Source organism: Dermacentor albipictus, chromosome 10, assembly GCF_038994185.2.
Source record: "Dermacentor albipictus isolate Rhodes 1998 colony chromosome 10, USDA_Dalb.pri_finalv2, whole genome shotgun sequence".
Taxonomy (NCBI): Eukaryota; Metazoa; Arthropoda; class Arachnida; order Ixodida; family Ixodidae; genus Dermacentor; species Dermacentor albipictus.
Window position 1 is genome coordinate 42,608,778 of NC_091830.1, and position 20,599 is coordinate 42,629,376.

At 44.0% G+C, this 20,599-nt stretch overlaps 2 protein-coding genes across 3 annotated transcripts; both read left to right on the forward strand.

Moving 5' to 3' along the window:
- Nucleotides 1-5,872: 5,872 nt before the first annotated feature.
- Nucleotides 5,873-6,520, forward strand: LOC135907375 (uncharacterized). The gene has a single exon (XM_065439064.1). The coding sequence runs from the start codon at nucleotides 5,873-5,875 to the stop codon at nucleotides 6,518-6,520; it is 648 nt and encodes a 215-aa protein (XP_065295136.1).
- An 8,382-nt stretch (nucleotides 6,521-14,902) lies between these two features.
- LOC135907419 (uncharacterized) lies at nucleotides 14,903-18,037 on the forward strand. 2 transcript variants are annotated; one of them, XM_065439105.1, is made up of 3 exons: nucleotides 14,903-15,103; nucleotides 16,268-16,860; nucleotides 17,940-18,037. In XM_065439105.1, exons 1-2 carry the CDS (start codon nucleotides 15,098-15,100, stop codon nucleotides 16,787-16,789), a joined length of 528 nt encoding a protein of 175 aa, XP_065295177.1. In that variant the 5' UTR covers nucleotides 14,903-15,097; the 3' UTR covers nucleotides 16,790-16,860; nucleotides 17,940-18,037. The 2 variants fall into 2 exon arrangements, with proteins under 2 accessions (XP_065295177.1, XP_065295176.1); XM_065439104.1 differs by having other exon boundaries at nucleotides 14,904-15,103; nucleotides 16,268-16,791.
- Nucleotides 18,038-20,599: the final 2,562 nt, after the last annotated feature.

Consider the following 20,599-nt stretch of genomic DNA (forward strand, 5'->3'; position numbering starts at 1 on the left):
TTGCTCAAATCTATTCTCTTCATTGCATGAAGTTCCGAGGGCACATAGGGAACGCACTATGTAAATGTAAGTGACTTTAATAGACATTCACTGTCGCGAAGGCCAATAAAATTGGGAAAACTTCTGCTGTATACATTTTCCTTGGATTTCGTGCTGCCAAAAAACAATACTCGGTCAAAAACTTCAAAGGGGCTTTTGAATGACCACTGAATAATTCTTCAAGTGTGCTGCTAGCTTTTTATGAGCGTCAGAGGTATGGCATAAATTGATATAACTTTCGCTGCAGCACGCAATAACGCATTAAAATTGTTTGCACCCTTAAGGTTGCTTCTTGTCCCAAGGCAAACCCCTTGACCCTTAAGGCTGCAAAATATTTTTGGCAATGACAATATGCGCAAATTACAGAGTAGCTGTAGTTGCCACTAACCTACTGAAATATGTCAGTCAGAAAGCGAACTTGGTGTCAAGTTGGCATCTCTTGGGACACGTTGTTTGTTGCGTGGAGGACACCAAGAGAAAGTGCAGTGCTGCCATTTTTTTCTCTTTGGCGGAGCTGTATCACGGAATTCTTAGCTCGTCACTCAGTACAGGTTCTTCAGAGTAATTAAAACATAATTTAAAACCTAGTGGGACGAGTGTTTGCGTATTATGGCGTTACTTGAAGAACATTTATTATCTGAAAAAACTTGCAATACAAAGCTACTCCTGTGCTGAACACGGATCCTATGAGTGGTTGGTTTCCGAAGACAACTTTTAAGGGCCTCGCCACCCATTTGGGTCATCATGACGAAGTGCGGATTCCGCCCTTGGAGGATCGGCAATTACCCGACGAGGCGGCACGAATGGTCACCCGAGGCTCCTATGAATGTATACCGTCCACAGTTTCCCGCTTTTTCTCCGCGTACATTGATCATATCACAGCCCTCGGCACCGCATCAAGGTCGGTTTCTTGTTTCTCTTCGCAAGATCGTATCGCCGCCCCACATCGCAGCTATTGCAACAAGACAACAGTAGCTCGTTCATTTCCCTACCAAGTCGGAGCGTCGTCGTGACAGCGGGGTATTTATTCGGATGTGTAATTGTTTGCAAAATCTATGTTATAAATAAATGAATTAAAATAAAAAGTTAAGAATTATTGAATACATTTTTTTATGATCCCTGTCTTATTTGCTGTTTAGCAGAAACAGCGACGGAAATGCGGACGAATTGAAGAAAGTTTTGGGCACCATGGTTTTCGAAAGAAGCGTGCATATCTTCGACGTGGGAATTTTCGCTCAGCGTAACATGTTGAGTAGCAGGAATACTTTTGGGAAAGTAAATCTAAAACAACATACACATGAAAAACTCAAAGCAGATAAAGTAACATAGAAAGGTGCGAATTCGTCCAAAGAGCAAGACCTGACATTGTCTTGCTTAGTGTAATTAAATGCGTCAGCAAATTGTATGCTAAACCAATACCTTCTTGTTTTTGTTTGTGTTTATTCGCCCTTTTCTTATAAAGCAGATAGACTGAACAGTCAGAATTACGGCCTATCATAACTGTCCCCTTTATACATGCAAGACAAACTAAAGTATCCGTATTTAATGTGGGCCATGGATTGATTTGTTTTTCAACGTCAAGCCTTCTAGTATCGCTTACATGCCTTCAATATATGAGGAACTGTGAGAAGTCCATATTCTTTATCATTTGTCTTAAACATGCACAATAAATGTAAATAAAAAAGCCTGTTATAACATAACATTGCTTCAGTACAATAATACCCGCTGTTGAAAGTGAGCCGCGACAATTTCCTGTTGTTCGATTGAGAGTACTGAAAATTAAGCACTAGCAATGCTGTAATCAACATGAAATAAATGTGTTAAACCTACTTTGCCTTGTTGCACCTTTCACTTTGTTCAAGTCATGACATGCTCGCGACGCGCAAATGCCACAACGCTCCTTACAGCAAGCAGATCAAGTCAGCAACACGGTCAGAAGTGCTACCTTCACCAACACTTTACACCACAATTTACAAAGACATTTGTTTTCGTTTTTTGCGGACTGTCATTCCAATCCATCGCTCGTGATACCCCATCTGATTGCGTGCAATCTTGCATATTTTAGGGTGACTGTTTTCATCTTCTTTGTTTTATATCGGACATGGCTCAATATTATTCTGCCCATTTGACATAGGAGGATTTCTTTCTCCTAACCTTGACAATTTCTTTTTTCATTTTGAAGGCTTGTTTAGAAAAGCCGTTTTTCCATATCTAGCTGTAATTGATCAACAGGCTGATGTTATATGTTAATAGCATGAAACTTCAAACATTCAGTTCGCTAATTCACAGATGTCCATCAGTTATTCGTAAATATTTAGGTCTTATTGTTGTTTTGAAGCTGAATTTGATCAGCGTTCAAGGTATGCCCGTCTAGAAGCAATTATAAAATTATCATCACGTTAGATACACACAACTTTGGCGCTTACGCAATAGCTTTATTTAGGCGGGGAGCAGCAGAGGGAGGGAGAAGTCATGCTATTGCTTTTCGCCGCTATATTGTAGGGTATAAACGCCTAGGCCGAGGCAAAACCCACGCAGCTTTTTATTTAGTGAACGTGCTCTAAGCATTGGCAGCCTTTCGATTCTGTTATTTCAGCGTAATTGTGATCTTTAACGTAACTCGAACAAGAAAACGTCGTCCGCGGAGTTAAAAATATTTTTATTTATGTATTCACAGGTATCACAGGCTCCAATTGGGATACTACGAAAGTGGGTGGGTAAGCGCAGTGGCAATATATCATTACAAGAGAAGCAATAGGCATTATGCTAAACGAATCACACATGCGTTACAATTGGATGCTCGGGAAAATGCAGAAAACAACAGTTATAAAACGGTTATCAAGGGCTAGTATAAAGTAAACAATTGAACAAGAACAACAGCAACAAGATCATGAAAATATGGCAGTCAGATCTGGTCAAAATCGCACCGGGGTGGGGATCTTGACAGTGGTGTCAGGAAGACTGTTCCACAGTTCTTTATCATCTGGAAGTGTTGATGAAAATAAGGGCTTTTGTGCGTACAGAGATGTGCTTCAAACATCGCTGATTGCGCATACGGTGCCAAGTACGAAGTGGTTGCGAATGCGTTAGGGAAGATTGGCAGTTGCATGCAGGAGGTTATGTTATGAAGTAGGCAACCAAGGGCGAACTTTTCGCTCCAATCCAAAGAAGGAAAGGAAAGAGAAGTCTTGTTGCTAGTAGTACTCGACTGACGGTTGTAGTTTTCGGAAACGAAACGCACTGCACAGTTTAGGATGGCTTCAAGCGAGTAGGTTAGGTAGTCGTCATGGGCTGCCCAGGTTAACGAAACGAATTCTAACTGAGGACGGATGGATGTTTGGTAGGCGAGCTTACGCGTATAAGAGCTTCCATGAAGAATACGCTTTAAGTACTCGAATGTGCGAGGCCCTTCTGCAACAATCTTGTCTATATGAAGCTTCCAGGACAAATTTGGCGCTAGAGATACACTGGGGCATTTGTGGCATGCGCACGAGATACTACCGAGTTGCTAAACGAATAGTTGAAAGCAGAACATTGTGGCTTACGGGTGAAAGACATAAATTTACATTTTTCGGTGTTGAGCGACATATGTGATCACCAGTTGGCTGTTACATTACGGTCAATTTGAGGAGCGAAATTGTCTGCAGTTGAGTTGACTTTACGTTAGATTACATTGTCACCAGCGAAAAGTCGAATATTAGAAGTTATGCGGGATGCTAGGTCATTAACGTAGATAGGAAATAATAGCGGGCCAAGAGCCTTACCTAGGGGAACGCAAAATGTTACATCACTGAGAACACGAGAGTGGAACTAACAATGGTAAACTGAGGACGGAATGAGGGAAAGTTCTTCACCGAAAATAAAGTAGATATATCCAAATCTAGCGAGAAAACTTAGTTATAATTTTACAGTGTGCAACGCCATCGAAGGCTTTAGCAAAGTCCATGAATATGCTGTCGACGTCCAGGTTTCCATCCATGTACATAAATAAATCGTTTGTAATGCTATGATTTGTGAGTCAGAAGAAAATCTTTTTCTAAAGCCGTGCCAGTTAGGGTGAAAAACGTGAGCGTCTTCTTAGTGCAGAAAAACATTAGCGGCAATGATACGTTCAGGAATTTTGCATACAACGCTGATTAACCATATAGGGCGGTAATTCCTAGCGATGCTTTCACTGCAAGTTTTAAAGACGGGTATCACCTTTCCAATTTTCCATTCGTGCGCTATTGCACCGGTTGATAACGTCTGTTTGAAAAGCTGGCAGAAAATGACACTAGAAACACAACCATTGTTTTGGAGAATTTCTCTGCTATTGCGCCCTCTATTCCCGCACATTCCGATGTCTTAAGGTTATTGATTGGCGATTAACTTCCCACGGAACTAATGACGATTTGACTCATGTTCAAATAGTTTACATTCTTTATGGATGGTTTGCTCGAAATGTGTTTCGTTGTGAAGACGTCAGAGAACTATTTCGTTTTTAAAGGAGACGGGGGCATTTTTCTCTCTTCTAACGTGCAGATAACGTGTGAGTCGCATCGAGATTTGTCGTTTATACCCACCCCCCCGCCACGCCCGGATCATCGCTAGTTATTCAGCGCGAGGTGTTGCGGGTGGCGCTCATAACAGAAAAATGGCAGTGGCGGACCGGAAGTGACGCAATCTTGTGGGAAACACAGCGTTTAGAGACGCGCCCCGAACGTGACATGGCGTCTCATTCACGAACGACAAGTCGTTGCCCTTTGGGTGCTCGACAGGTAAATAATAACGACGACCAAAGTCGTCGAACCGCGCCTCCGCGTTAGTTCCTATGGACCTGTGGTTGCACCGCAAATTTTTGTTTCGAAACTAGCACCCCTCGTTTCCGCTGCACCTAGTATAAAATATGAGCCAGAGCTATACTGAGAACGAGACACTGCCCGACACTCTTCTTCGCTGCGAAGAATCCCGAAAACTCCAGAGAAGGCTTCAGCGCTGTACTCGGACAAAGACAGTTATGAAGGTAAGAGTCAGTGAGTCAGTCAGTCAGTCAGTCAGTCAGTCAGTCAGTCAGTCAGTCAGTCAGTCAGTCAGTCAGTCAGTCAGTCAGTCAGTCAGTCAGTCAGTCAGTCAGTCAGTCAGAACCGTTTTTGTTAATGAGTGGGGCGAATGTGCACCTTAGTGTAATTAGCACCAAATATTGATCTAACAAGATTGATACATGCAATACTGGGGGCGCTCGCGCACTAGAGCTTCAGTGGAGAGTTTTTATTGGCATGGATAAATAATATGTGGGCACTAACGGATAACGCCGGTTACTTCTTTTCCCATGAGGGGCATGAAAGTGGGTCACAGAATGAAGCGCAGATAAAGGAAACATTATCAAATGGCACATTATAAATATCACAAACACTGCATGTACAGTATAGTACACAAACTGTCATAAGAAGAAAAAATGAATGATAAAATTATGCATTATAAGCGGCAGAAACACTTCAACGCTAATAATACAAATATGCAGAATTTCACATGATAGAAGAGTGCATGCAGTGCCTAGATACATATATATTACACATACATGCAGTGGTGTGTTCAGCAGATCAATATGTCAGTTGCCATTCATTATCTTCAGGTATGTCCTGCTTCCGAAACATCTGGCATGAAAATACTTGCACTCGTCGCAGCAGACATCCACTAGAAGTTTTTTTTTTTAGCCCGTCTCGTTTGTTTATGCTTGCGAAGGCTTTAGTGTCGGAAGGTGGAAAATACAGGTCTGAAAATTTTCGCGAAATGAGCCTACCAATTACACGTATACCTCCATCTTTCCACAAAATCGTAGTTCTACCCCGTTGCCATGGTCCTCGTCCTTGTGGCCTGCGGCGTCCTTGCGGAGGACGCCCCCAAGAAGGACAAGGACAAGGACAAGGACAAGGACATCACAGGACGTGGAGGACTGTTGGGCGGTGGTCTCGGAGTCGGCGGCTACGGGGCAGGTGTGGGCGGCTATGGCGGAGCTGGTCTCGGTGGCCCTGCACTTATTGGTACTAAACTCATCGGAGCCGGTGGCCACGGATATGGAGCAGGTGTCGGCCACGCTGCTCACGGTTACGGCGGCGGAGTCGGCCACGGCGGTGGTCACGGCTACGGCGGTGGTCACGGCTACGGCGGTGGTCACGGCTACGGCGGCGGCTACCAGTCCGGCTACGGTTCTTCGGGTGGCGGTTATCAGGGAGGATACCAGGCTGGTGCTGGCGGCTACAATCAGGGATCATCGGGTTTCGCGGGTGGTTCTTCGAACAAGCAGGTCAATGCATACAACACCAACCAGGGTTACAGCCACAACTCGGGGTTCTCGTCCAGCAGCAGCAACACATTCGGCAGCGGACACAAGCAGGGCTCGTCCGGATTCGGAGTCGGTGCTGCCGGACACAAGGGCGGCTACGGGCAGTCGTCGTTCGGTCACAACGCCGGTGCTGGCTACGGCGGAGGATACCATGGCTAAAGGTGGGCAGTGAACCAGTTTGCACGTGGTCTAAAGGAACGCCTCTGTGCTGTTAACTAGAAGATGAGTATTCATTGAAATAGTACGAGAAATTTATTATTAAATGGCACTATTAATTTTATTGACCTCCTCTTATTCTTTTTATATGTAAGATCATCACCTTTATGTTCGAGAGGCCACTTGCTGTTACAGTTGCTAGCAAAAGCGTGCAATGAGGAGGAGTAATAAATTGCAGAAGGCTTGAAAAATTAAGCTCGTTAGCACATGTAGATACTTATAAATGAGCTTATGAATAAGTTTTAAATGAGAATTAACATTCGAGGCTTCACTGAAAATTCGCGAGCACAGTGGCATCCGTGCAGTCAAAACGCTAAGCCCATTACAGATGCATAACTCCAAGTCAATTATACACAAATGTTTTGAAGTGCGACATGTCTCCGTTAGCCTTCTCCTCCTTCTACTTCCCTTGTGATTATACACATGGGGTGATTACTCCACACTGAAATAAATGCGGGGAGCTCTGCACAAAACTTGCACGAAGTGTTGGACTGCCAGAAAGCTTGATCGGCGCCCAGACGCATTGTTTCACGTTCAATGTTTTCGCTACCTGGCATACATGCTATGCCAGAATTTCACGCGGTAGCGTTTGTGAAAGAAGAAAAAAAAAGAATACTTTTCGATGCTGAGCACACAGCCTGGATTTCAGATTTGTTACCTTTAGTAGTGTACGCGATCGGCATAATATTATTTGTTACAAAGTAATGCGGCTACGCCAGCACTCGCTGAAGGAAGACGAGAGTGATCTTGGGCACAGTGTGTGTGTGTGGGGGGAGGGGGGGGTTGCTAGAATGTTGTCAGCCGTATTAGTTATATATGTAATATAGTGCGTAAATAGGTTATATATTGCTACGGAACAGCCACCACAGTGAGGCTGCACTGAGGAGGAAGAAGACGACGTGGGCCCCGCTTGATATAACGTCGCCATTTTGGCATTCCGTTAGCTTCCCTGTATATTGTATATAGTATTGGGCTCCAGCTACACGTAACATTAATTTGGTGGAAGTGGACGTTCCCCGTACCCGTCATGGAGCTAACAATACATATATGTTTCCTGCGTCCCCGTTAAAATATTATATTGTACTGTTTTACCGGCTACGAGCCGAAACTGGGCTGAACTTCGACTCTTCTTTAAACGCGCATACCGCCATCTTGTGAGGCCAACTGTACACGTATAAACCTAAACTAAACGCATGAACCTAAACTGGGAAAAGTATAGCATTGCTTACAGGGCTCTTGTCTAAACATGAACGACAGCTCACCGCCAATTCTTATCTGACACCGACCTCTAGGGATCGAACGTCTTTATCAAAAACTACAGTATATAAAAGAAAAAATACTGAAGAAAGAAAGATTGCGAAAATAAATTTAGCGTGGCCTCAGAGCTTAGGCGTTAAACGAATTCTTAAAGCTCGTTGTTCCTCATAAAACCAATGAGGCTTGTGTAGACGAGCTTGCTAGTCCATGTGCACCATTGCTTATATAGACCTCGTCGTCTCCACCACGGAGAGACATGAAGAGCCTGCCGCTTCAAGAAGGCCAACGCTTGCCACTTCCACAAAATGCGCTTCAAAACTGACGCGGTCTGGAGGTCACATACTCATATTGAGCACTTGAGCCGTTCCCTCGTTGGTGGCAGCGTGTCAGGACAAGCTGCAGGACTGCTTTGTCTTTGTCGACATCGATGGGTCACATCTCGGGTTATTGCTGTCCCCGTTGTTACTCTTGTAAGTGCGATGGCGTCTCGTCGTGTAAGGCCCGGATGAAGCAGGGCTCGACAGGATGGGATACGACATTCCTTTGCCTGCGCCTTTCTTTCTCTTCCTTTAGTTTGAACCAGCAGTTGGTAGCGCACCTCTTCTTCCGTTTCTTTTTAATCTTATAGTGTTGTGACCAGGAAATGGGGAGGGGGGGATGGTCTTTTTGATTTCCTGGAATAGGAGCAAACAAGCAAGGCTGTGCTAATACTTCTTTTTTATTTCCAGTGTCTTCATCATTCTTTAACCACTCCGTCATCGGCGTGACCTACCATCGTTTGCTTTCTTGGAGGCACCTAAATAGTCAATAAAACCTATCTCCTTAACACACAGTGGTCATATGTCCTTCACTAATAAGTAAATCACCGCAATCAAGTTACGATGCATCTGAGCACAGAGTGTATCACTTGCAGGGAATGAAGGATCGGAAGTAGATAGAACAGCGTTAGGAAAGAACCACAAGAAAGGCGTCCACGACAATGGCCAACGGTCTTCCTCTCACCGGGAATGAAGGTCTTTAAAGCATATCGTTCGACCTGTGGCTGAAATATGAAATGCGCATGCAGTACGGTGCGTATGCAGCTCTAGAAACTGCATGATTCCTCCCCAAACCTTTACCCTTTCGGGGCACTTTAACCTAAGTGCGACATATAATGCCCAGCGTGACGCATAAGTTTCGGACGGGCATTCTTTCGACGGCTGAACCGATCCAACTCACACTGAGATTTATACACATACTCGAAAGTGGTCCATGAGGAACATGGTCCCTGATGTTTGCATTCCCTTTTCTTTAAGTTCATGAAATTTGCCGCGAGGCCTATAATTGCGATAAATTTCGCGGACTTCAGAAAAATAATGCAAATGTCAGTGACCATATTCTCGAAAGACCACTTTTGAGTACACACACGCACACACAGATATACATATATATATATATATATATATATATATATATATATATATATGTCTTGCAGTCTGTATATCAAATAAAGACCTCAGCTAGGTGCATGTAGGCGACTGTGAAGAAAGTGTGGTAATAATGGTTTTACTAAGTTATTGTCCTTCACCATCGGGCCGAGTTCTTTGGCATACAAACCCTCCAATTTGTCTTCCGTGGGCATACTGCCCTTGAGAGTCCAAGTTGCAGAGCTCATTCATAGCAGGTGATCAGTATCTACTTGCGGCTTTGGTGCCAACAATATGAGAGGTGCGAATTGGGCGTTCCCTTTAACAGTGAGCCACACTGTGCCTTTCACATCGGAAAACCCCCACAAGTTTAGTTATCTTTGCATTCTCAGGGCACCCAGTTGTGTTCGATGTTTGTGCATACGCGTAATGTTTCTTCCAGTCAAGGAGCGGATAATTATCAACCTCATCTAGGCCCCTCGCCAGAAGCGCCACAGGGGTCGCCTTTTATGTTTATTTTAGTAAACATTTCTCTGTCTCTTTCTCTTTCTCGCTTTCTGTTCCTAAAATTGTGCTGATCGTTGCACAGACAGTACGGCCTCAGTTTCGCTCGCTCAGAAGGTCAAATCTCTAATGAGTGACGAGTGGACACCACACGCTTGGAGGATCACAAGTGGCTACTACAATACCACGCCGCTGACATTCGGTGAGGAACACGGAGTGCTTTTACTCGGCCACAGAGAAGACAAAAACTGCATCAGCGACAGGGTAAATAGTAAACAAAGTTTATGCGCACATATATATGCTGACATAAAATGAAGTACCTCTTGGATTCATACTAGCTCAGCGGCACCTGGGCTGGTATAATGGAAGACTTTCTTTTGCTTGAATCTATTCCTTTCTGATCAGCCACCGTTTGTTGCCAGCCTATACCGGCGATAACGTGGGCTGAGCGCCACTCGGACCATTGACGAAGAGCGAAAAGGAATAGCACGTAGAATCGTGACATCTTACCACACCTGACTTTTTTTTTTGGTCATGAGTCTAACTTATACTGCAGAACTCCATCTTATTGGCTGACCTAGAGAGAATGAGACAAATGTCAGCTTTTTTCGTAGATTCTTTACAACCATGATAACCATAGAGGTAGCTCTATTAAATACGTTGGGTAGATTTGCCCATCAAGAAAAAGCGACGATGAAGAATCAAATATAGACTAGCCATGGTAATTATTCCGCGCTAGAGCACTTAGAATACGAGGAATCGTTCGGGCTGGAAAATTTAGCTTATGATGGCAGGTAAGCTTGAAGAATATCCAGTAAAATGACTCCGTGCAACTCCAATTGCATGAAGAGCTAGCCCCAGTGGCATGAAGCCACACTCGGAGGTCGTGAGATAACTCTGGTGACATCGGTTTCGTTCTTGAAACACATAAGAGCAACGTCATATTCTTTAAAGAAGCGCTTAAGAGTGACACCAACTCAGTCTAGCCTAGCAAAGTACTTTTTCAAGACTCGGCGTGCCCATATTCAATGAGAAAAAGAGGTTTTTTATTAGCGGAGACAATGAAGAGCAAGTTTTTCCCTTCTGTATTTTCGCACAGAACCACGGCGTGTTGGTACATTTAATGGACTGACGGATTACAAAGTATAGTCGCATGCTTGGGCTCGTTCGGGCACACGAAATTTTTTTTAGAACTCATGGAGATTAGTCTCTTGTTCTTGAATGATGCGGCATAGTCCTCATTTATCAATAAGCTATCAACTATAATGTCTTTGTACATGAAGATCTGTAGCTCAAATCACATGAAGAACTATAGCGCCGAAACCTTACGTTAACGTATGAGGGATTTCTCTTTTTTTTACACCTCCTCAAGTGCCCTACCAAAACAACATTACTGGTAAGGCTGTCGTTTCTGGTATTGAAAAAAGTATAATGAACTATCCTCCTTAGCGCCCCGTTAATTTAGTTGCAATACATTCCTATATGTGATTGGTAGTCTTAAGTATAGCAAACAAAGAAAACAGGTAGAAAGAGGAGCCTTGTCTGCGGCGAACGCTTCGATGAGTGAACTTGTTGATGTCAAGGTTCACAACAAAAACGAATGGGGCTGAAAGAACGTTCTTCTTTTTTTTTTGAAAGTGATGTACAGGCTCGACCTGGCTGAACACTGCTTTAGACGTTCTGGTACGGTGAATTTACGAGCATTCGTTGACTTTCACGAAGCCTACTGATAAAATCTGTGTTTTTTCTTGTTTTGCGTCTCTGTCCCTGTTTAGCCATGCGCTGTAAGCACATTCAGGATGACTCACCAACTATCCCGAACTCTTAACTTACTAAGTTACATTTCATAATGCTTTCGCTTAGCCAAAGTCGGGAACTGCCGCACTATATTGTGCTAGGCAATGCCATCATTCCTTGAGCGGGAAAGATTTATCGGACGTGTTGCAGCGAACGGGCTGTAAATGTTAATGCGCGGGTAGCTCAGGTCGATGCCATCCAGTTTCCTGTCTTTTCGCGAAGAAGTCGTGTCGCAGACCACAGACACACGAGCATGCCTGGAGTTGAGCTCACCTTTCTTCTCACGCGCAGCGTTTATTGCTAGAGAACGCTGCGAGGTCTGCTTTAATTACATCGGAACTGCAGACGGCCTCTTGAGTTCGGTTTTTCGTGTTCAGCAGCAACGCTTTGCGCGAGAGAAAGAAAGGGGAAAAATTATTTCTGATCATTTCCAAAGAAACACGGCGCAGTCGGAGTGACCAAGCCCCGAGGGTTACTACCTTCGTTTGAACATCAGCCAAATTCCTTCTCTTGCTCGGTCACCCGTATTAAATATCAAACGACAGTCGTTGAGCAATTACGTGAAATTTAGTGCCAATTCGAAGATAAAACTCAATATAAATCTACTTTTAAGTGCGCTTTGCCATAAGTAAACCATCAAACTCAGACCCTGAACCCACCGTGTGGTTTATAGGTCTAAGGAAACATGGAGAAGTTGTTAAAAACATAACAAATTATGCTGAAAATATACGCCCCTTAAGTGTTTAGGAAATACTGAAGAGCAGAACAGGCATTATTGTTCTATAAACCACCCAAGTTGCTCCTGTTGACGGTCAGTACTCTGTTAAAGTACCAGTTCTTCACGCATAACATCACCTGCTCTATACATCAAACACCCAGTGATCTCTCGTAGAACCATTATCTCCAAACCGTTGCTTAAAGAAACAGCAAACTTGTACAACTTTGTGGAATCCCAGCTAAATTTCTAGCAAAGCCCTTCTTTTCTAACAGTGGCATCGAGAATTTGAGTTGCCTGTAATTAAACCACACAATTTAAGACATAACTTGTGTGACTCACCATTTTTAAATGCTTCTAGCATATAAAGCTTTCGACGGCTTGTTTAAGGAATATTTAGCAAAGGCCATACTTCACCCACATTTAACTTTTCACCCATATCATCCAACTCTAAGGTTCACCCATTTTCATCACATTTGAGTTTAGTAAATGTTACACTTCCACTGCAGCTATAGCTGAATTCTACGTTTCTCTCGAAACATGCTTATGTTGATTTGATTAGCGATTGAATACGTGATTTACTGCGAAGGCCATTGTGAAACCACATGCTTAAGTGCACAGGCACACTGGCCATTATGCTTCCCCAATTTTTACTAAAGTTGGTCTTGGTAGAACATAAGGTTCAAACACTGCAAGCTCAATCTGCACCTTTCGTAAAACACGGCTATAACACTCCGGCTGTAACCTTGCTTGTACATCATACAAAACGTTTCCTGTACTTTCGCCCAATATAACCAAAGTGCCTCGCCTAGTTCACTGAAGCCACTGTGTAAACCTACTGCGAACTTCGTACACTCTATTTAAATATGCAGAAAATTAATACTAATTATTATTTGTATTTTTGCTTTCATTCATTCCTTCATTTTCATAAACATATTGCCAAAAATATATCCTGTCATTCTAATTTACCTATGGTTAAAAGGTTAAACAAAAACCCGGGGCACTTCGCCGACCAAATAAAGATTTAAAAGAAAAGAAAAGAAGACGTTTCGGCTCCCACACGGGAGCCTTGTTCACCAACCAAAACCAACCAAAAAAGTGAACCAAAAACCAAAAAGTGGCCAACCAAAAAAGTGAACAAGGCTCCCGTGTGGGAGCCGAAACGTCTTCTTTTCTTTTCTTTTAAATCTTTATTTGGTCGGCGAAGTGCCCCGGGTTTTTGTTTAACCTTTTAACCATGTTTCATCCCGACCAGACGGGCTTCCGTCAAACACTGAACTTCATTAACCTTCGTCAGGCGTATGGCCAACCAGTGAACAAGGCTCCCGTGTGGGAGCCGAAACGTCTTCTTTTCTTTTCTTTTAAATCTTTATTTGGTCGGCGAAGTGCCCCGGGTTTTTGTTTAACCTTTTAACCATGTTTCATCCCGACCAGACGGGCTTCCGTCAAACACTGAACTTCACTAATTTACCTATCCTCAAAACTCGTTTGAATCACTTTACATTTCTTGTTTTATTTTGAACTACCCCGTTATTGGCCTATGCCCCAGACTGAGCAGTGTCACTATATACTGTGTTGTGCATCTACATCAACAGCTTGTCACGCTCATTTGAATGCACTGCAACCGAAACGTTGAGTTTTGATTCGCTGGCAAGAGTCAAAAATTAATATTGGCTAATTGTTCTTGGTGTATCATTTCAAATAGTTATACTACGTCAAAACACTCAAGGAGGCGAATATTTAAGCCGCTATTAGATACAAAGTCATATAAAGAAATACGACTAGAATCAGAAACCTGCGCCACTAAGAGCGACTGGAGCAAACGAAAGGCCTAATATCTGCTGTGTTGTGTTGTTGGCCGCATTTATAAATATTTAGTGCACAAACCTGAACGTTAAGCTCACTGTGAATTCGCTCACTTTAGCGTCATAGCTGTCACACATCAACAATCTGTGCTAGGCCCTCCTCCTCTCAGAACAAATAAATAAATAGCCAGTCCAGAAAACTACTAAGTATAGCAAGGCAACACTTTTATCTTGTATCAGCTTATATTTACGCGTATCACTTATCAGCTTATATTTACACTTATGAACTCACTTCCGTCAAACTGCCACATGTTTGACCTATTGTCCGTAACCTTGCTCTTGAGAATTAAAGAAGCGCTATCTCAATCACTGACAGTCATAGTAGAAACATCAATTATTTTCAAAATATAAATTTTCTACAACGTAAGGATGATTGCCATTCTCAATAGGTCTGATTGAATAAGCAAGTAAGCTTATCATACTTCAAAACCGTGGCTGTCATAATAGGTTATCTGCGCTTCCTCTCATTTTGCTTGAAAAAAGAAACATGGTTTCCAACCGTTTTAGGATTTCCAAAAAAAAAAGATTCCGTACCCATGCCGATATATAGGTGTAGCAATCGAACATTCATGAATATCCGATGAAACCGACAAACCCCGCGCCCTCTATCACGAGCGCAACGGCGACCGAAAAACAAACAATAAAAAGTTAGAGAAAGAAAGGGCGACAACCTTGGAACAGGGATGGGCGGAAGTGACGCAAACCTCTGGGAAAGCCACTCCTGGTTCAAACTTTAGGGCGAGCTTCGCGGCCGACTTTCGTTCATGCTGTAGAGTGCAACAGGTGAGTAATCGCGATGACGGACTCTCAGAACTGTTGCCACGTGACTTCCTTTAAGCCTGGGAAGTCGATTTGCATTTTTATTTTGAGTTGAAGGCTCGACGCTTCCCTCGAGCCGGTATAAAAGGATACCCACTCTGGAACGGGGAATCACCTCTTCCAAAGATCTTGTCAGAAGACACCAACTTTCGCCAACATGAAGGTGAGTTTGCGTTCGGTCAGTCGTTTACAGTATCACTGTCGGTTCTCTTTCACCAGATGCATAATATAACCGTGAACAGCTTGATATTTGAGATCCTTAAACTCTACACATTTGTTACGGTGCATTCTTATTTGCAGTGTTAGATCCATTCTTTTTGCCTTAATACAGTTCTCTATCTAACGATTTATGTTCGCGACAACTTATGGCAATACACAAGTTCTTACGGGAGCTTTACCCTGCAACTAGGCTTGTCAACTCCCGAGTGGCATAATAGGAAAGAGGGGGTCGGCTGGAGACGACCGTCTTATCAGGGCTAGGAGCCGCCAGTATGTGCGTGCATAACGTTTCATCACTTCTTTTAGGTCTACCATGTCGCAATTCACAAGAATGGTCAAGTAGTTGCCCAGCTAACTCAGCTACCATTAGAAACTGAACATAAAGCCAAGGTCCACAACAAAACTAAAGCGTCAACCTGCCCGAATGCCTGGTATTACATTAGAGAAAGCGTACATGCACAACTTGCTGCAAAACCAAAACATGGAATTTAATTTTAATTTCAATAGTTCGTTTAAATGTAATATACAAACAGTATTATATAATATGGGTAGGGCGGTTATAGATTCATATTTGCCCAAATAGTTGTAGCGGCGCGACTATCGCCTCCATCTTGGTGAAGACCAAGATGGCTCACGAGCAAGAAGCGTGGAAAGGGAGGGGCCGTGGTATCGGCTGCTCCCGAGATGCCGCAGCACCATGGCGGGCCGGTGTGAGTATACCGTGCCGTTGTCAGAGGCAAAACACTGTCAATATGGTGCGAAGCCCAAATGATCACCCAAATGGCAATGCCATGGGCAGCAACGTTGAGGCTTACGGTAGAAGTTGCTCTACAAAAACGTTACTGCCTCAGATTGTACGAGTCGTGAGCATTGCCATACTATAAAGGAAGGTGTGCTGCAAGGCGTAATATCGTCGTACAATCGTGAATACGGGCTAAAAATATTTTAAAAACCTCGCGGTGCCATGGCAAACAGTGTATAAACTTTTTTGTTTGTGGAATTGCTTTTTCGCTACGCTAATTACGTCACCGTAATTGTTAGTTGAACGCTTCAGTAGGCAATTTGACACCGAATAATGCTAATTATGGATTCATCTTTCAAAACGTAGACCTTCGCCGCCACTCTCTGCGCCCTCCTAGTCGGCAGCGTTTACGCTGAGGAAGCCGCCAAGACGGAAAAGGTCGAGGCGCGCGGTGGCTTTCTGGGCGCTGGTCTCGGAGTCGGCGGCTACGGTGCCGGTGTAGGACACGGTCTTGGCGGCGTTGGTCTCGGAGGCGTTGGTCTGGGACATGGTGGTCTAGGAGGATACGGTGGAGGCTTCCAGTCCGGCTACGGCTCTCAGGCCGGCGGCCACCAGGCTGGATTCCAGAAAGGCGCTGCTGGACACAACCAGGGGTCCGCGGGTTTCGCCGGTGGTGCCTCCAACAGGAACGTGAACGCATACAATCACAACAAGGGCTACAGCCACAGCTCGGGCTTTTCGGCCTCGGACAGCAACAAATTTGGTTCCGGACACAACCAGGGCTCGGCTGGATTCCAGGGTGGCGCTGCCGGACACCAGGGAGGCTATGGACAATCTTCTCACGGACACCAGGCCGGTGGCGGCTACGGTGGTGGATACCTCGGCTAAATGTGGGTACCTTGCAGAAAAGACGTTGCCATCTGACGAGCACCACAGTACATAACCGTTACTAAAAACGGGTACGTGTAGGTTAAAGGGCTATGTTGTGTGTGTGAGATAGAGAGAAAGAGAGATAATGTTTAATGGCAGAAAGGTGGAGGTCGGCCTGAGTTAAGTGCCTCTAGCCTGCTACTCCACGCTGGGGGAAGGGTTTTGGGAATAACAGAGGTGGGATGGGAATAGGAAGGACGGTGGTGGTATGGCAAATACGATGAGGGCTGCACATCATACTGCTTCTGTGCATTGTGCACGTGTATACTTCACACCACAGCACAGTCATCTTAGCGAGCAGAGGTAGAAGTTACTGCAATGTAGCCAGGAGACTGTCTATAGCGTTCATAATTTTTGCTGCTGTTAAAGCCACTGGCGTATTTAGACCGGTCAGTAGCAGCTGCAGGGCGTCGATTATTTGTCGCCGCATGGTTTTGATGACAGAGTCCGATGGTGTCGCTGAGTGTGTAACAAGGCGTTAGCAGCTGCTACGTGGTTCTCTGAGTCAAAAGTCTTATTTGCTCAGGGAGAATGCTCTCCCGAACGTGTACTGCATACCCATTGTGGGTTCCCATTAGGTTGGTGATATATATATATATATATATATATATATATATATATATATATATATATATATATATATATATATATATATATATAGACAACTTTGTTTATGTGATGATGTCACTATAACACATACGCTAGCGAAGCATCAAATGCACAGCATTTAATGATGAACCCCGTTTAATGCTACTGAACCAGCAGAAAGCCAAGTAAAGGTCAAAGCGCAGACGAAACTAGGTATTTGATGATGGAAGATGGTTGAGGATAAAAATAAGCTAATATACCGTTTGTAAGGATTCTGGGCCAAATGAGACATATTAACAAAAGTATCGGTAGAGATGGATATGGCGGTGTTTAGGAACGCCTATACTGCAACATATGAAAAAGAATACCTACAATTCTTTTGTTGTTAATGGGTGCCATATTGCATAATGGTGCTCAAACAATAAATCTTTCATTTTAGAAAGCAGTGAAACTAAGCAGGAAATATTTGTTGTCTCAGATTTTATTTATAAAGTGCAACAATATTTTTGTTTTCTTGCAGAGTCTGTGCTTTATTGCCAGAAGAACATCGATGCTCAGCCTTGCTGCAATTGCACCTGTGGAGAGAATAAATTGTGGTCTTCCTTATTGAAGCAAAAACGGCTTTTGTGTTTGACGGTTCCTTCGCCAGAAGCAAGATTAGCTTGCAATGGCTTGCTTCCTTCACCCTGAGGACAACGTGTGATGACAAATTTGGAGGACGCTCAAGCTTCGCCTTTAAGAGTGGAACTCGATAGCCTTCAAAGATATCCGACTGCTTCTCACACTTCCCGGAAACTGCAGCTTATGTAACGGTAATGTTTACCGGGAAACGCTGACGGCGAACGCTATGCACTAAGGCGAGCTCTGCGGTAGAAACGCGGCTTCTTGAGTTGGCCGATGCCGGAGATAGTGTACAGGCGTGCCAAAATATTACGTCACTTTCAGGTTTCAGTCATATTTTTGCACTTTTATTATTTCAACATGAGAGGATTTAACATGAAAGGCGCGTGCTGTCGCTGTTTTGTTTCATGATATTTGTTTCTGGGCTACCATTCTCAAGATCGCGAGGAATACCTTTGTCAAGAATGTAAGACATGGTATGAGTAACTTTTATGATAGGGTGGCGTAGAACATAACCCGCATATACCGCGTGTCATGTAGCAAGGCGTGGCACATACACATGCCTAAATGTAAACGAAAATTTTCGCTCACGGAGAACTCCGTCAACGCCGACACCGTGTTTTCTGCGACATGGCGCGCTTAACGATGTCGCTTCAACAGTTGTTGAATGGCGTTAGCATTGAAGAACGGTCCTACTGGCTATGGAGTCGCAAAGGAAATGTATATTTCTAGCCAACTATTGCTGAGAACGGGCCTGTCCTCCCAGAGGAGGCAAAGAGTGATACATCTGAGCATTTTTACCAATGACCAGTGGCGTCACTTGGCTTACCGGCACCCGGTAACGCTGCTCGGCATGCCATCCCCCCTCCGCCAGCCCTCTGATCTTTCACGTTTGAACTTCATCGTAATTCTTAACGCACGTATTGTATAGCGTATGTGAAATAATTTTGAAAGACCACGTTCCTATTCAGCCGTGTACTGGGCTGAATAGGAACGTAACAAAGAAGACACTATGATAGTAGTTTTGTCATATCACGTTTTGTAAACGTCCTAGAAATTGCACCGCTAGGCGCTCCCAACTCTCAGCCCACGGTTAGCAGCTGGAATATTGTACATTAATATGACAAAAAGTGAACACTAGCATTGCACAATACAAGCAATCCTTACAGCAAGATATAATTGCTTTTCTCTACACCCGGAAACAGTTACTTAGCGGCAACCACAGCACAGCCGCCCCTCAGGGCCTCAGCAGGCTGCGCATGGAGTGGTGAGCCCCGCCAACGATAGGCCCTACGAGAACGACAGCCGCACCAGCAAACACTGACTTGGGAGTGGTAAAAGTAAACTGGGAACGCTGTGGTAACGATTCGCCCTCAAACATCAGATATGTTATCAGAAGTCAAGAAGAGTTCACTCGTTAAAAACCTTTGTGAGGTATCTTGGTCGCTAACAACAATAATCTATATTGCTTGCCTTTCCTTTTTTTAAAAAAATTGGGTTCACTATACACTTTCCTGTCAAGAATGCTATGTCATGCTCACAACGCGAATCCCGTTCGTGACCTGTATGCACCGGCTACGCAGTGTTAGGAAAGGAAAAAGAACACGCAAGATACATGCCGAATAATGTTGAGGGACAAGATAAGGTCCAGAGGGTGCAAAGCTTTCTTTAGTACATGCTGGACAAGTGAAAGCGTTGAAGTAGGCATGCTCTGCGTGCGAATAGACAAGTTTTCTATCAAGATCAGAAGCGTTAAGATTGGTGAGCAAAGCTCGACAGACGTCAGTGCGCAAAGTTCAGCAACGAAGCTCAGCGGCTACGGAGTAATGCTACTGTGTCAAGTCCGCGCGTTTGACCAGGGTCCCGGAGGCCACATTTCAATGGACCGTTTATTTGTCGATTTAGGTACACACTGTAAATAACCTCAGCTCGTCAAAGTTATCTAAGAGCACCGCACTACGGTGGAGGAGTGGGGGGTGGAAGGGAAGGGTGCTCATAATGAGATCGTGATTCTGGAACGTTATACCCCCAAATTTTTATTTCAGCGTTGAAACATGAATCATGGTTGTTTGGAGTATCGCATATAGTCTCCCTATGTACGCTACAGTCCCAGCATTCGTTAAAAACCCTAGCGTCACTGACAGTGGCCGCTAGGGATGCAAATACCAATAGACTGGTAGCCTGTGCAAGTTTATGACTACAGTGAATTCACACGAAAGACATACGATATCAAAGATTTCGACCGAGGAACACGTTTGCCACGTGACACACTTCTGACGTCACTGATGGATACTGCCAAACTCGCTGGGCTGGCAGTACGGGTAGAAGCGAAAATCGGGCTGACTTTATCAAGGAGGCAACCGTCTCGTGCGTAGAGGGTGTATGGGCATCAAATGCACAAGTTACATTTATTCAAGCGTTACAAAAGGCTTGTATACTTAACTTATGATATACAGCTATCAGGGGTCTTACGGCGTAATTTGGCAATCATGCTCACTCACTATTCGTAGTGAGTAATTTTTTGCGCAGTTTTTTTCTTTTTGTAGAGAGTATTTGGGC

What these genes read in the sequence shown, in the direction of transcription:
- LOC135907375 (XM_065439064.1), top strand. Translation starts at nt 5,873, where the DNA reads ATGGTCCTCGTCCTTGTGGCCTGCGGCGTCCTTGCGGAGGACGCCCCC.